Source organism: Halictus rubicundus, chromosome 15, assembly GCF_050948215.1.
Source record: "Halictus rubicundus isolate RS-2024b chromosome 15, iyHalRubi1_principal, whole genome shotgun sequence".
NCBI classification, from domain to species: Eukaryota; Metazoa; Arthropoda; class Insecta; order Hymenoptera; family Halictidae; genus Halictus; species Halictus rubicundus.
Genome location: NC_135163.1, coordinates 1,067,379 through 1,084,690, shown reverse-complemented (window position 1 = coordinate 1,084,690; position 17,312 = coordinate 1,067,379). Strand labels below are relative to the sequence as shown.

The 17,312-nt window shown below is 42.9% G+C and overlaps 2 protein-coding genes across 4 annotated transcripts; one reads left to right on the top strand and one right to left on the bottom strand.

Moving 5' to 3' along the window:
• The first annotated feature begins 81 nt into the window (after window positions 1–81).
• On the top strand, window positions 82–15,267 carry LOC143361754 (neprilysin-11). Of its 3 annotated transcripts, none has more exons than XM_076801371.1 (17): window positions 82–99; window positions 4,386–4,445; window positions 8,123–8,196; window positions 8,343–8,524; window positions 8,667–8,912; window positions 9,000–9,205; window positions 9,826–10,002; window positions 10,065–10,163; window positions 10,567–10,711; window positions 10,779–10,993; window positions 11,070–11,246; window positions 11,484–11,646; window positions 13,976–14,024; window positions 14,106–14,173; window positions 14,271–14,407; window positions 14,495–14,659; window positions 14,859–15,267. In XM_076801371.1, the coding sequence occupies exons 2-17, from the start codon at window positions 4,434–4,436 to the stop codon at window positions 15,033–15,035; spliced, it is 2,292 nt and encodes a 763-aa protein (XP_076657486.1). In that variant the 5' UTR covers window positions 82–99; window positions 4,386–4,433; the 3' UTR covers window positions 15,036–15,267. The 3 variants fall into 3 exon arrangements, with proteins under 3 accessions (XP_076657486.1, XP_076657485.1, XP_076657487.1); XM_076801370.1 differs by lacking the exon at window positions 82–99 and adding an exon at window positions 2,481–3,189; XM_076801372.1 differs by lacking the exons at window positions 82–99; window positions 4,386–4,445 and adding an exon at window positions 6,514–6,741.
• Window positions 14,921–17,200, bottom strand: LOC143361757 (p21-activated protein kinase-interacting protein 1-like). The gene is made up of 4 exons (XM_076801376.1): window positions 16,934–17,200; window positions 16,654–16,816; window positions 15,275–16,579; window positions 14,921–15,059 (listed from the first exon to the last, which is right to left on the bottom strand). Exons 1-3 carry the CDS (start codon window positions 17,030–17,032, stop codon window positions 15,303–15,305), a joined length of 1,539 nt encoding a protein of 512 aa, XP_076657491.1. The 5' UTR covers window positions 17,033–17,200; the 3' UTR covers window positions 14,921–15,059; window positions 15,275–15,302.
• Window positions 17,201–17,312: the final 112 nt, after the last annotated feature.

Sequence of the window (17,312 nt, the reverse complement as noted above, 5' to 3'; positions counted from 1 at the left end):
GACTCCGCCTACTGTAGATACCACGTGGACGACGCGTGAAGATAAAACGTCTCGGATCCAGGCTCAAACGACGGGCCCTAGCCGGGTGTTTTTATACTGGTAATGTGTGCTCGAATCGTGTACGTTGTACCGTTTCATCTTTGTACCTGGACTACTCTATTTTACATTTTTAATAAAGTAGTCGCGAATTTTCCGCCGGGAGCCTTCACCTGGTCCCCTTTCCCATTCGGTCGAACCGCGACGCGACCCGTAACGAAAAAGGAAACGGAGAAAATATCGCGATTACGATCCGCATTTAACAAAACGAGAGCGAATGTTGAGAACGGCCATCAACGAAAGACTACTGTTACGACCAAAATGGATCTCAGCCTTCCGAGTTCGTGAGACAATTTGCCTTGCGATCGACGGCGACGTCCTCGACACGATCACCTTTTACGAGAAATGTATGCCGAAGTTATTATTTAATTTCATATCCATCTCCCGCTGTGGTTAACGAACGCATTCGACTCGGTCGAGCGAAGCTTTCCAAAATAATTCGTAATCTTTCCCCCTCGCTCGATGCACGTACGGTACATACGCAGGGCTGTAATCAAGTGCGTGGCCGGAAAATATTGCTGGCCCCCGTAATTATGCGAGCGCGACCTTAACACTCTTACTCATCGTCAGCAACTGTCGCGACTACGAACAATTTTAGAGGGTATTTACTTTTCAAGACTTCGAAAGTAGACAATTTTCACGAATCTTTTATTACAAAGAAGGAGCTCCGTGTAATATTTGATTCTATTTCGAATGTTTTAAATAACTCTTAAGCATAAGGTGTCTACGAAAACGATGAGCATGATTTCATCACTCCTTTCTGATGGAATTGGTAAAGATTATTTTTAATATTTCAGCATTAATATTCAATATTTAACAATTTTTAAGACAAGCCGAATCTTAATGGACAGGCGTGTTATCAAATCTTTATCGTTCCCGTTATCACCAAGATATCTTGGCCACTTTTTTGCAATTACTTACAAAGGTGCATGCCTCTTCGATGACGACAATCTTCAGATGTGTTGAATATCTTTCTAAACATTAAATAACCCGAATAACTTAAGATTAACTTCTAAACAATTTTTTAATGTATGCAACATTGGCGATACTTTATGGGTAATATTCGTAACATACCTGAAATTGATCGAAACTGTATCGTCCGTACATGCTTTCTAGGAGAAGCGTGAAAACTTAATATGTTACACAAAAAATCAAGTTTTTGGTTTGAAAAAAAAACCAAAACCTCTTCAGTTTTCAGATTTCACATGAACAAAATAAGAAAGGTCGTATGGAATTCCGAATTTCGAATTCTGGAGTCAAAATAGCTTCGAGTGCGAAGGGTTAAATACTTTATCGTCCAAATTAGAGTTGCAATTCATTTTTTCTCTAGATTCCATTTTGACTTGATAATTCGGATAAAACCGATATCCTTTCCAATTTGCACGGACGAAAGTTCGACGTATGTTCGAAAGTCACTAAAAAAAAAAAAAAAGAAAGAAAAATCGTGAAAAGATCCCAGATGTTCAGTAATCATGTTTAACCTATGAAAAGAAGGCCATCATCACTATCGGATCTTATTTCAATAATTCGTCTTCATTCGTTTCAGTGGCCTAATTTCTTCTTCACTATAATCGGAATTACTACTTTCATCTCCAACAACACCCTCCATTTCTATTTTTCAGCTAACGAATAATGATAGTGACCAACAAAGTTGAGCGTATGCATACGGCTCCGGTGATAGTGACCAGGAAAATTGAGCGTGCATATACGCTCCGGTGATAGTGGCCTGGAAAATTGAGCGTATATATACGCTAATGATGCAAATGGGTTAGTAAAAAAGCTCTCGCAAATATATCTGTTTTCGGGGTCTCGAGAAGCGAAGAAGGAAAGAGAGGCGGGTCCCGTTTCGGATAGAATGAACCAATTAGCTTACTAGCGAGTAGGCCAGTCCAAGGTGGACTGCCGAGCGTTCGGTCTATTTCGCTCGATCAGAAGCGGAACCAACAAAAAGAGTACTATCCGACGCTCGCCACGCGGCAAATTAATCGGTCGCGATTTCCCGCTGACGTCCGTCGACGGCCGTTACACTGTAAAAAGCTTGTTTGTTTCTCGTTTTTTTGCATCCGAATAGAAGGGACGCGAAGGGGATCGCGCGTTTGCGCTAGCGTTCGCGTTCGTAAGTGGTTAGCAAGCAGGAGATGCAGGCGGAGAGGTAGACGTGGAGATGGAAGCAGAGGCAGAGGCAGAGGCAGGGGCAGGGGCGCGACCTCGACTTCGCGATAAAGTCAACCGAATCGTAGATCCGCGAGCGTGCTCATCCATGTTCAACCGGAGCGGCGCGGCACGGCGAATAAATAATTTGTAACTGCCGATCGAGCAGGCGATTATGGGCTCCGATTCATAATAGCAGCGGTGCACGGACACAGCGAGGATGGGCTAGTCAGTCGATCGTAGTTGTCCGAACGACGGCATTCTTTCCTGCGAGAAAAGCGTGTTGCTCGTCTGGACGGCACGGCGCCCTCGAAAAAGACGATGGGACACATTAGCGCGAACGGCGGAAGTTCTTTGTCGGCGGAAATCATGCTGGTGGCGCGTGGGCGGGTAGCTTACGAATCCCCGGGAGCTTTTTAAAACACTCTCGGCCGAAGAACGACGAGGCCCGGCGATGCTCGACGATCGCAAGAAGCATAGTGCGTATTACGCGCGGGCCGCGTCGTTTTTAGTACCGCGCCGCGCCGGGATCGTTGTCATCCTCGCGACGAGTCTCGCGTCAGGGTTGCTCGGGGAGGCCCGAGGAGGAAAGATCAGTTCCGAGCATCGGAAGAAAGAACCGTCGCGTCGCGTCCCGTCGCAGAGATTCACTCGACAACGTTGCAGAAGAGGGAGGTGGTATCGTGGCGCGGAAGTGGTAGGGGATTCGAAGATTACGCTGTTCGGTCCGTGAGTCGGAACATCAGTTTAGTTTACTATCAGTTCCGTGCCTCATCCTTCCGAGGAATACGAAGGCGTGAAACCCCATGAAACACGCGGAAGATATGCGTTTGAACACAAAAGCGACGTCCTATCGTTGTTGAACCGGAAGGAAAGCTGGACTCTCGCGCAAGAAGAGGAGCGATGCGTTTTTAAAAGCCTCCAGTGATCTCGAGGCACCCGGTGAGTTTGAACTCCGAACGCGCACCCGGATTTTCACGCGGTGCGTAAAACTTCTACTGAGAATTAATCGAACGGTCAAAGGGAACCGACCACCGGCGGAAAACACGCGCTCGGCAACCACCAATGATAAACGGACGCTTTCGCAGTAGCCACGTGTTTCTCGCGGACACTCGACGCGACGGAACTATCGCTTGGTCCACGTCAAATTTCCATCCCGCTGAAACCAAGAGATCTCGTAAAAATAGCCGCAGCTTATTTCGAACCACAACGATACACACTCTTTCCTAGCGATCGTGAACGTATCCGTTGGTACGAGAGCTTATGTGCTTTCTTAATCCGCGCGGCGAAAACATACGGACGAATTTTTCGCACTCACGCTTTCGATATCGAACCATTGTTTGAAAAATAAACAACGATCAGAACGGAAAAGAAAATGAGCGAGAACGTTTTGCGAATCGTTTGCATCGCGAGACGCGTCATGTTCCGATCAGACTCCGCGAAAATGATTATCAATGAGCTATGTGGGACGCTTCTTTCGAATACGTTAGGCCTAGGGGAGGGTAACCTAATTTGGACCAATACCTTGCTTGAACCACCATGTATTTTGAGGAAAAAAATTCTTCAAGAGTTAATAATAATAGATTAGTAATTTTGGTTTGAATCTGATTTAGCTATATTTTCTTAACGAGAAAAATACAGCATTACTAGTGGTGCTAATGAGCTGTGATTTATGAATTGGGTCCAACCTAGGCGGTCTTCCCTATATTACTTGATTACAATACAATTTTCCTTGATACCGGCGATCCTATTGTTTTAAGCTCCTCGATCTTCGAAAGCCGAATTCTCATTTCTAATCTTACGGAGACGATAAACACGGTACTTTGGAACGGCCATAACCGTGTTATTCTAATCTTGTAATTGTATAATGCCGTCGATCGCGTTTTCTGTTCTGTCACCGCTAATGAAATAGTACCGATTACGTGAAGGGAAATAAAGATAGGTCGCGATCGTTTCGCGCGTTCTTTGCAATTCCATTTTGTTTGATAGCGGGCCTTGCGCGCGATCGGCCGTGGTCATCCAAAACAGCGCGTTCACAGCTGATCGTCGTGGTAATTCCGATTCTCTCCGGTCTAGATCGCTTCAATCGAATTTAGCCGATCCGCAACGAGTTTCGTTAAAGCCGTTCTCTGTTTCAGACGGATCGAAGACCGCCGACGACCGGAGAAGGCAAAAGGAGCGAAAAGATGAAATACAAGGTGAGGTTCGTCAAACTAAAATCAAAAATAATTATAATCCCGAGACGAAGTGATCTCATCCCCGCCGTTCCAAGTACATAATAGTATATTCTTACCTCCGACGAGTCGTTGAGCTTTCTTTCCGCCTCGGTCCGTCTCGGGGACACGCCGATTTGCATTAAACATAAGCTCGCATAAACACGACAATGAAACAACGCCTTCGTTTGTTCTCGGCCGGAGTTCTCTCGAGGTCGAGGATCATGACCGCGATCGCGATTTTCGGATAACGCGCCCGCGACCTTAGATCGCTCGCGACGAGCCGAAGATACAGAAAAGAGATTGCCGTGTGTCTACGCTCGACATTTTTCTTATTCAGATTTTCATGTGGCATCAACCGAATCGATCATTTTATGTGATAGATGCACTATATGGGGAATTCAATTTTGTTACAAAACCGTCAGTCTTTGAAGAAAAAAAGCCATTGCTGCTTGTTCTGTAGCGTCAAAATTTCTGACTGAAATTTAATCCTGCAGCGGTCGTAGTCGTAAAAATTCGGTCAGAGGTTGCGGCGTATCTGAGAAATACAGTAACTTAATTTTTCCGTAAATTTTTAACAATGTTTGCGAAAATTTTTAACAACCTTTGCGTAAACCTAATTTTTGCGTAAAGACTGCTGTTGCAGTCTAAATGAAATAGGATACCTCAATGGTCACGAGCGACGAGTGTATAGAGAGCGATTGTAGCAAGCTACTCAGCTACTCTTTGCGAGCAGATACTACAATGTTTCTGTTTAAAAATATTTAGGATTAGCTTTTATGTGCATCTCTTAGATCAACCTCCGTAGAATCAAGGTACTCCTTTATGTAGGATACATCAATAGGAAATATTCTATAATTATTTGATAATTGGTCGCCACTAAAAGGTCGTGCTCGAAACGTATTCTATTGTTTCCTGTGAAGCTTTACAACGATTACATAAAACTGTAATTGCGATTGAATTATATTATTGAGGAAATTCCTCATTGATTCCGCCGTATCCTTAATTCATTCCGCGGTGTAAAATTTTCCCACACATTTTTCCTTGTTGAAGGTTTTCCTCGTTGTATTTGATAACGTAGCCATTGTAGAAATAGACTAGAACGCTGATATATTTCAAGACAGCAATATTCTCATCTCTTTACCGAGCATTCGTATGGCAGTTCTATGAATAATATCTATAACATATATTTACTTTGCCCGATCAGATACTTTTGCCAGGGGTAGTACTCGAATCAACTGTGACGATTTTGCCGCATCAGTAGAACCGACGATCACGTTCAGGGTCATTATCGGAACGTTCCTTTTCTACCTGGCAACACCACTGCGGATACATACTCGTGGACACACCTATTTACATATATAATATATGGCTTTAAAGTAGTATAATAACAGAACAATTATTTATATAACAGATGCAACTCGTAAATATAGCCCCTAATTTGAATATTCGTATAGAACTTCCTTAGAATCTATTGGAATCGATTCTTTCTTATTGTATACAGTCGTATACACTCGTTACTGCAATTGCAAAAATCGAAAGTGGCTGCGCGTTTGCCTGTTACCCAATAAGTTTAGAATAATTTGGAAAATACACTTTCGAGACGGTAAAATTCAATTTTCAAGGGGTTTGAACACGGAGGATCTGAGGGAAAACCCATCCTAATCGTTGCTGATGCTAAATTATTACTCGACAGGAATGATGCATCGATCTATGAAAATTAAACGGTGTATTCAATTCCATTATTCGCGAATACTGTTTCTCAAGTGATACCGATTTTTGTCCCATTTTTCTGAAAAATCGACCACTGCGCGTCGCGTCTCGAAGGAAGCACTCCTCGATTGTTTTTGCGCGGCGCAACGATCGCGATCTTCGTCGGCGCTCGTCCGCGATGACACTTTCGGTGTATAACTGGTTTTTGCTTGCTCTTCGACTATGCGCATACGTGCCGTGCAGATATATCGGTTCGATTGCATAACGTACTGGTTGGTACGAAAGAGCGCGATTTCAACCGCGGATGATCCATGCGTCGCGTCGACAACCTCCGCTCTGGACGCAGAGATTCGTTCAGTGGAAGAAATGGAGCATGACCGAAACTTTGTCGCTCGTTCGTCGATTTCACGGTTGCTCCGGATCGTTTCGAAATGTTCAATGATAGAACCATAAATCCAAGATGCTTGCGAGCAGAAACCGCTTACCGTGATTCGCACAATTTTTACGTCGTCGCGGAGAGTATAATGTTCGAATTGTACGTCGCGTCACGCGTTACTCGTCCCAAACAGTAAGTACATATGCATACGATGGCACGCGGTTGTAGTTAGCTAGTAACGAGCCGACAGCTTCCTGTAACCCATATAGCGCAGCCCGGCCATCCAAATATTCTGGTTTAGACCAAAGTTAGTACCTTGACCCGAATATGTGAGATACCCGGTATCTCATGAGACAACCGAGTACCCAGGTACCCGAATATGTAAGACACCCGGGTAGCCGAGTACCCATGAGACACCCGGGTAGAGAAAAAAAATGCCCGGGTATCTCATGAGATAACCGAGTGCCCGGGTACCCGGTAACACATGAGACAGCCGAGTACCGACGTACCCGAGTATCCCATAAGGTCTCACCACTGGCTACTAGAGTACGAAACACGAATAGAACGATCGAGTAAAATATATTGGGATATTGTCCATTTATTCAATACGTACTTGGTTACCCGGCGGGCTAAGAAGGACTCGAGTAATATTCATATTATCTCGAGACAGAACCGAGTACTCGAATACCCGGCTATCTCATGAGATACCCAGGTACTCGGGTAGTTTTCGTTTACCCGAGTGTCTCATAGCTTACCGAAGCACTAGGGTATCTTGTAAGTCACGGCTCTAGTTTAGACGGTCGACTTGATGGTATCAGTTTTTTGTTTTTCTGGGTAACGAAAGAAGTTACAGTGTTGCGGTATCGTGTAGACCTGGCCTGGATAACTTCTTCCCCGCCGTCGCTTCACGACCCCCACTACCAATGTACAGGTCCCCCCACTGCTGGCCACTTCATATTACCCTACCGTGCTTTTATCTGTTCTGGGGACAACTTCCTATATAGGTTCCTAGCCCCCTGACCACCCCCTTCTCCCACACTCCATAGGAGTTTAGTGGAGGTCTCAAGAGTGGGAAGACGACTCGCATGTGGCTCGTGAGCCACCAGTTGATCGGACTTGATGTAGACCAGTACTGGGCACGTTTGCCTCAATTGAGCTAAAACCGTCCCCACTATTGAGTCCACTGTCTCCTTCTAGTAATCGCCGTTACCGTGGAGCAATGAACACGCGGGACCCCAATGAACGCGACGAAGGTGCACGCTGTATGAGAGGTTGGTGGGGGAAGCAGGCGTTTGAGGGGCCCCAACCGTGTCCAGCACTTGTGTAAACTTTTCTTCATTTTTCGAATTGATGGGTAGACGCTGACGTGTGATGTCATTTGCACAGTCTTGCCGACTTATTCTCCCAAGGCTGATTTCTTATTAGCCAGAGTGTCGCGAAACTTCCGAACGTATTTTCATTCAAGTTCGGATCGATCGCGTTAAAATTGATCGAGGGAAACATGTCCTTCCGGGTGGAGGGGAGTAGGGGGATGATGGCGATCGACGTTGACAGGCGCTTTCGTTTTTGCCAGGTGAACGATCCGGAGGACCATGACAGGGATACGCAGCCGGGAGAAACGAGAGGGAACAACTCGGCGCTTTCGTGGTAATTGGCAACATTTAGTATCTATCCTTCTAGATTGAAGAGCGCGGAAGCGTGTCAAGGCGGGTGTACGCAACCCCGTTCCCCCTTTCCGAGGTAAACCGCGAACTTGCCGATGCGAATGGTTCTTTTCTCATTGATCCGAACAGGCAACACGATTCGGTGAACGAAGGAGAAAAGTCGAGCGGAAAAAACACCAAGCTGATGATGGTCGTTGGCTTGTTAATGGTGACCGTGGTGGCGTTGGTTGTAACGCTGACCTCGCAAATAGTCGTTTTCCGCAAGGAGGATTACAAAGAGATATGCCAGAGCGTGGAATGCGTCAAAACAGGTACCGGTATCGCGCCGTTCCGTCGAAACCAAGGTTTTCCTCATTCCTTCCTTTCCTTCTTCCTTCCTTCCTGCGATTCTTAACAATTTTTTATCCTCCGTTTACGTAAGGATAATCGTCGCCGGGATATTTACCGTTACAGCCGCCAGGATAATAGAGGCGATGAATAGATCGGTCGATCCTTGCCACGATTTCTACGATTTCGCTTGCGGCGGATGGATCTCGAAAAATCCTATACCGCAGAGTCAAGTCGCCTGGGACCAGCTGAGCCTTCTCAGGGAACAGCTGTTCCAAAATCTGAGGATCCTGCTCGAGGAACCAGACGGTAAAAACGATCCCAGGTCGGTCAAGTTGGCCAGAGCGCTGTACAGAACTTGCATGGACACGAGTAAGAACAGTTAATCGATGGGGTAGGGAGCTAAGTTTCGATCGACGATCGCCGTGACAACAGATAGATCGGTTCGGTGTTTTTCAGCGAGCATCGAAGCTTTGGGAATGCAGCCGATCCACGACATCTTGGCTGAGCTAGGTTTACCGAAGATCCCACCGACGCGTTCCAGCAACTGGACCTTGGACGTTTCGCGGCTCGCGGGAACGGCGCAAAGAGTTCTAGGCTTGAATATATTTGTCCACTTCTATGTGAGCGAGGACGTTCGGGACACGACGAGAAACAGAATGATGGTGAGAAAATGCGTAGGGTGTGACGAAAGCGATGATCAATGCTTTTAACACATTACCTATCGGCGATTATTCCATAATTTTTAGAAGTCTATGGTCCGTGACTGAAGAAACGTTTCAGGAAGACTTTTTAATGGATCCTTCAACTGCAATTTCAGTTGTGAACCAACAAGTCACCTAATAGAATAAGGGACTCAATTACTGTGGGAGTACCAATTACTGTGCCTATATTAATTATACTTATTCCTTTTTTTAAAGGATAATGAATGTTAAAAAGGAAATATTACATTTTTTTCATTAAAATCAGTTAATAAAAATCAGTTATATGTCTCTTTTTTAATATTCACTGTGCTTTAAAAATAAGCATAATTAATATAGACACAGTAATTGGTAGCCCCACAGTAATTGGGTCCCTTATCCTACCTCTCACAGAAATTTCATCAAAATTTGTGTCCAGATTCGATATATCCTCTATTATCATTTTGTATGTTTTTTTAAAATAACGCATAAGTCTCATCATTATTCATCTGCAACAAGCACAAACAAGAAGAGCGTCTTGCCTTAGGATTACACCCGAATTTCTCCCAGTTGCAAACTGCTCTCCACGATCCGCGTCGTTTCAGATGGCACAAGTAACCCCAGCGATCAGCGAGCGGTACCTTTTGGACCCGCAACGCTTTCGCTCGGAAATAAACGAGTACAAAAGATACATAAAGGATATGGTCGAGCTGGCTGGCATAGGGAACAGAAGCGTCGCGTTCGCCAACGAAATTTTGGATTTCAGTACGAAACTCGCGAAGGTACGTAAGCGCGAACTCGCAATTTATCTTCCTGGTCTTCACGTTCCATTCGCTCGTAACAGATAATGGCGACGTCGGAGCAAAGGCGAAGCGGAAGCTACTTGTTCCATGAAGTAACCATCGACGATCTGCAACAACTGACGGATTTACACGCGCAACAGGTGGCAAAGATTTCATCGAAGAATCGATCTACTAATCTGTTGCATACGAAATGTCCGATTTTAGAATGCATATGAAACGTTTTGAAAAAGAAGTACTATTACAATCTTCAAGTTTAACATATCGTTGTATTGTGTGATGTTTGGTCGAAATGTGAACATTTAATCAGCACACTATTCGACGATGGTAAAAAGAACTAGAAAATGGAGATGACAATCTTATGAATGAAAAACGTGGAAAAATATTCCGTTTCTACTGTAATGCAGTCAGAAAACTTCTAATTCGTTGACACAATATGTCGCTTACGATGGTGATTGCTTTGATCGAACATTTCATATGGAACAACCTAATACTTTTAATTTAATAAATAACGGCGACTAAAACAGTTTTTTTTTATCTCAACAGTGGAACTGGACAAGATACATGGAAGCAGTATTCGACAATACCAACGTGACGATAAATACTGCTACTGACCGTGCGATCGTGGTCGATCTACAATATCTGCAGAAACTGCCGAAGCTGTTGGCGGTCACGCCACCATATACCATAGGTAATTTCTTTTCGAATAGAATTTAATTATGGTCCTGTTGTTCTCATCAATGCTGATCACGTTATAGCGCGTCATCTATGGTGGAGCATCTATTCGACAGTCGCTCCGTTAACATCGCAACGATTTCGTGATCTGGTCTACCAATTCTTGCGAAAAGTTTTCGGACTGAAGGAGAAGAGAGCCAGATGGCGAGAATGCACGGAGAACGCGAACGCGAACTTCGGCATGGCGATGAGTTATGTTTACGCGGAGAGGTACTTTGACGAGCGGACTCGGGAAAAAGTCGGTAGACCCCTGTTACTCGGTCACGGTGCCTTCGCAAAAATACAATATCTCACGGGACGACGGTGTTTTTCAGGCTTTAGAAATGTTGACGGATGTGAAGGACGCGTTCGACGAGATGCTCGCGGAACTCGATTGGATGGACGTAGCGACGAGACGCCGAGCACACGACAAATTGCGCGCGATTAGACCGTTCGTCGGAATCCCAGAATGGATCGCCGACTCCAAGAAACTGGATAAGTATTATGAGACGGTGAGCGGATCCGAATACATATTACATAGCTTTTTCGCAAAACAGAGAGATCCTCGGAAACAGTTCTAGTTCCGGCGTTATCCTTGCAGAAAGAAAAGGGGACAAAAAAGGAACGCCACGGTGTGAAAGAACTGTATTGCAGGATTTCTCTCCTAACATAACACGCTTGTATTCGAACGTATTAACAAAAATGATTTAATGAAAGAAACATCCTGTAAATACGAAGTCTTACCGCAGTCAGAGATTGTGCCGGGGAAACTATTCGAGACGTTTTTGAGGCTGACCGACTCAGCGGTCAAGAAAAGTTTGAACGGCTTGCGAGAGAAGCCGGACAAGAGTCGATGGATATCAACCGGCACGGCGGTGAACGCGTTTTACAGCGCAATATTGAATTCTGTTAGTGAGTATCCGATAACCCGGTATTATTGGAAACTGAAGAGAAGTCACCGACGACGATAGAGGCAAAGGGGGTCTCTCGCTCGCCACACCTGTCCCTACCATCGATGCTTCCGTAGTCCCAATCTTTAGATTTGACGGCACACGCTACGTTGCATGTGTGACCGCTTAGCGAATACCTAAGTACATATGTATATTTCGCTAGAGTCGAAAATACGTGTGACTGCTTTTCAGCTCCCAATAATACTATGTATTCCGACAGTGTTCATGTCTCATGGGACGGCACAGGGGAAGCGGAGCGGACCCCTTAACGCTCTTGTTGTCCCAGTGTTTAGGCATTGACGTCACACGCTACATAGTATGTGTGACCGTTTAGCCAATACATATTTCGCTAGAGCCAAAAATGCGTGTGAAACGAGGCGTGCCCTTCCCGCTCTGACCAATCGGCTCTGTATTCCTTCGGCGGGATTTCTTGTGAGGCACGCAGAGTACGTTTGATCAGGGACCCCTTGTACTATAACCAGTCAGACTCGTGATGAAGATTTCGAACTGAATCTGCTAAATATGTATTTAATTAATTGCCTTAAAACTCAAATAAAATTCTATTTTGTTGTTGTCGATATTCACTAATAAGGTTGTATCGAAACCAAAATAAATATCGGTATTTTTTCGGGTTTCCTTTTGCCTCCAAATCATAGCGTAGGCGTTTTACGGCGGCAAAAGTATTGGTATTCGTATCACAACATTGTATGTATGTACAAGATATATGTCAACTATTGTAGATTATAATATCGTATTCTTTTCCACTCGCAAACATAAGGTAAATGACCCAATTACTGTGCCTATATTAATTATACTTGTAAAGCATAATGAATATTAAAAAAGAGATATATAACGTATATATTAATTGACTTTAATAAAAAAAATGTATTATCTCCTTTTAAAGTTCAATATGCTTTAAAAATAAATATAATTAATATAGGCACAGTAATTGGTACCCCCACAGTGATTGTGTCCCTTACCCTAGTATGTACATATATTATCATAAACATGCTGGTGATTATTATAATTTCGGTACCCTAGCAGTTGCACTAGTACTGAATATCAGTTTCGGTATTTGCTAACATAATATCGATAATAAAATAATACTGATTCTAAATCTGTGCTTAAAAATACGTTGGAAATCATAATAAATTTTATCACAATTACAGTGAATTCCCGATATAAGGCACTGCAAGCCTCGCGTTTATAGGTCACTGGAATTACCATCGCGAGGTATACCCAGTGAGGGTCCGAAGCTCTAGAACCGCCACCGCCGAGGAGTGTAACAACACAATAACAAAACAATAACAAAACTTCTTTATTTTTCATTATTTTTTATGGGACTTTCACCAACACATTCGTGGTATTTTTCTAATAAAAATGATACCAAATTTTATATAATTCCGATGATATTTACTTGTGTAATGAACGATTAATGTTTCGGACGCAAAGAAGGACAGCGTATGGGAAAGAAAGAGACACGGAGAGTCGAAGCGTTCGGGAAAGATGAAAGACTGGCGTGAGCTCAGGCCTTTAAATAAAAAATTGAAATTTTTTATTATTAATTACTTTTTTATGAGACTTTCGCCAATATATTTGTGGCATTTTTCTAATTAAAATGATACCAAACGTTATATAATTCGGATCATATTTACACTAATTTTTTTTTAATTTAATTGTAATGGAAGTAACTTTCATCGTTCATTACACAAGTAAATATCATCGGAATTATATCATATTTGGTTTCATTTTACTCAGAAAAATGCCACGAATATTTTGGTGAAAGCCTCATAAAAAAATAATGAAAAATAAAGAAGTTTTGTAATTGGATTAGTAGTGGTCTTCTGGTCTCACACCGACATACCTGACCGTGTTGTGGTACACTCTATGTGCAACATTGTATCAGAGAGACATTTTCTCAGCCTTCTCGTCACTATCCGTCTATATGTCACAGGTTTAGGACATGTAGACGGCATGTGGCATTTACGTTTCCAGCGTGCACTGTGTGTTTCAAATGCAACGTTCGGCGAGAACCATAGATTTCGTTTAAATGTCACTCGCCAGAACCGCGCAAGTGACTTATATCGGGAATTCACTGTATAGAGAAATAGAAAAGATTACCGACAAATACGGGTACCGGTAAATAAACCGGTATTTTTATATAGTGGTATCATACCGATATTTTTGTATTTCGGTTTCTCTAAGGGTTTCAAAGGTACACCCGAAAAATACCAGTATTTTACATTTTGATAGTCCTTGCGATTGATTGCAACGTTGCGTTATGCTTACAGCCTTCCCAGCCGGCATTTTACATCCCCCGTTTTATGGAAACGGCTTAGAGTATGTATCAACCGATACAGGTTCAGTTAATTATTCTTTTAGGTCACGGAAAGTTTATTAATGTCTCATGGGTTCTCGTAGATCTATCAATTACGGAGCTATGGGCGCGATCATGGGCCACGAGGTGACTCATGGATTCGACGATCAAGGTATCCGTACAACCATCGTAGAACACTTCGTGTCGACTTTAGTAAATTGGCGCGTAATTGGAAATCCAGCCGATTCGACTAATTCTTGTTCCGTAAGGTCGTAGGTACGACGAGACCGGAAATCTAAAACAGTGGTGGAGTGAGGAGACGTTGCAGCATTATCAGAAGAAAGTCGAGTGCATAATCAAGCAGTACGGTAACTACCGATTGCCAGAGCTCGGCAATAATTTCACGGTGAGCATCAGATTTGATGGAAATTGAGGAGAATCTGTGTCAAGGTTCGACGACGATAACGAGAGTCTCTTTGGTTTTGCGTTTTAGGTAAACGGCGTAAACACACAGGGGGAGAACATCGCAGACAACGGCGGCATACGGGAGGCTTACAGGGCGTATCGAAAACACGAAGCACGATCCAGTGTTCGACAAGCTTTGCCCGGCTTCGCTGAATATACTCGGGACCAACTCTTTTTCATAGGTTTTGCGCAAGTAGGTTTTTCTCATGACAATATTTTCGCTCTGCAAACATTATGAGAGGGAACAGGTATACACGTTCGGTTAATGTTTTTTTTTGTCGTCTTTTATTTCGAAAATTTTCTGAATCATACGTTCAGAATTTCTCACACTAACACAGGACAAACTCGACGCAATGAATGTACATATATACACAACTATCTCTAACTTACAGGTTTGGTGCGGAAATTACACTAACGGCGCGTTAAAGTCGAAACTGGTAGAAGGAGTACATGCACCGAATCATTTCAGAGTTATCGGTACTCTGTCAAATAACGCAGACTTCGCGGAAGCGTGGAATTGTCCGATTGGAAGTCCAATGAACCCAGCCAACAAGTGCGTTTTGTGGTGAACAACACGAAACAATGGCATTCACCTAAACAAACAACACAAAAATAATTATCGGAAATTCATACATGTCGCGATACGTGGATACGACCGCGCGCGCCTGTGGTACATTTACATTAAGCGTAAGAAATTTGGAACAGACTGATTCGTAGGAACTATTGTGTAACTCGAACTTATTTTTAGATCTTCCTTGTAAATATTATTATACAGATTGCGAATGAATGTTTATAAACAAATCCAGACCATTATTCTTGACGTCCAGTACATCGTTTCATGTCTTCTTCTTCTTCTTCTTCCTCAAAATCGTTCCATTTGTTTCTGACTTCGATTTCTTCTTCTTCTTTGCAGGTATTTCATCGTCGTTTTCTCCCAATCGCGTTGACTTCTTTTTCAATCTGTTTATAATTCCACCATTGGTTCCCAATATACTTTCGCCTTTAGATCCTTTTGGTTTCTCCGCTTTTCTCACAATCGGATTTTGCTCCACTTCTTTGATATAGCTTATGCTTTCGTTCCTCTTCTTTTTCATTTTTTCATCTTCAACGTTTTCATTCGTTGCCCTCTTTTTTTCCCTCGGGATACTATCGTTCCTCTGATCGTTTTCCTCCTCTGCATCCTCACGTCTCCTCTTTTTCTTCAATTCTTTCTTTCTTTTATTAGGAATTTCTTGGACATCTGTTTCTTCCGTCTGTATTCTCTTCTTCTTCTTCTTTTTCTTCTTCTCATCAGGTGATCCCGTCTGATTAATCGGCGTTACAGCCCAATCGCCTTCCTTTTCGATAACAACCTCCTGGTAAAGTCTAAATTTCTTCTTTTTAACTTCTTCTTTCTCTTGTTCCAATATAACTTCTTTATTGCTATCAAAGTTATTGCATGTGAGCGCCAGAGTTAAGCACGTAATTCTGGCACCACAGTTTATACTCTGTAACATGTCCAAACTATTTTTACTGTATCTCCAAAGTTTGATCTCGCCGGAACTGGAAGCGGTGACTAACAAATCATCTACAAAACTCATACACTTTACCCTAATATCGTGAGCTACCGCTTCTACGGTTTGTTCTGACTTCTCAAGATCATAAAATCTGATTTGACCGTTTTCTAATCCTACAGCAATCAAATTGTCCTTCAAGAATTCCACACAAACAATCTTTGCATCCAACTTGATCTCACTGTCGATACCTGCCAATTCTACGGAATATATATCAATTCGTTGATTCACAGCTAACAAGTACTTTTCCCCGTTCGGACTCCATTTCAAAACAGTCACATTACGGGCATCTAGTTTCATTCTCGGAGTCAAGTTGGTTGCATATGCTTGCCTCCCTTTCACTAGATTCCAAGTACGAAGAATTCCATCTGCTCCAGTGGATAAGGCAATTTTTCCTGTAGGATGAATAGCTACAGCATTTACAGCTAACCCTTTATGCGGCTTTTTCCAGTGTTTTTCAATTTGCCAGTTCCCACATCGAATCGCAGCTATGCTACCATCATTGCTACATGTAAACATATGAGATGCTTCTGGGGTAAATGCGATGCAGTTCACTGTGTCTGTACGAAAATAGAAAGATATGTAAGTGAAATTGTTTTATAAATAAATTGAATTACATTTTATATCTGCTTACCATTATGATGTACAAGTTTACCACATTCCATTCTGTGATTCATATCGTATAAACAGACAGAATCATCTGCACCTCCAGAAGCTAAATAATGTTTCTTAGTATCAAGACTGCGCACACTAGCTATATGGCTATGTGTTGCAAAAGTTTTTTCCATCTTATATTCCTGAAAATACAATAATTATTTATTTCATGAAATATGGTTAATATTTAGTAATAGTGTACACACAGTATACTGAAAAATATAACCTGAAAAATAATAGTGAAAACATTGTACACTTACATTCACGACATTGTCCACTTTATAACCGAGCAGATATTGCTCGTATGTTCCTACAACTATTTCAAACGGGTCTGACACGTTTAAATCTAGACGAACCATTCTGTCTAAATTTCTGCACTCGTTACTAAATCCGACACGTGTTTACAACTTTATTGACAACGTACTCCAATGCTCGAGGCTCCAACCGGAACGTCTTGGACTCAACCTCAACCTCAACCATTCACGATCACGTCACGATGCTTCTCAATGTTTCTGGAACATCTACCACTGACAACGAATAGAAGTAGACATTCGCCGACATCGCTCAAAATCAGTGATTTTTTGCGCCCTCTACCCAATTAAATCTGTGACAATTAGGTGTTAGCAGGTGCAGGTGCTA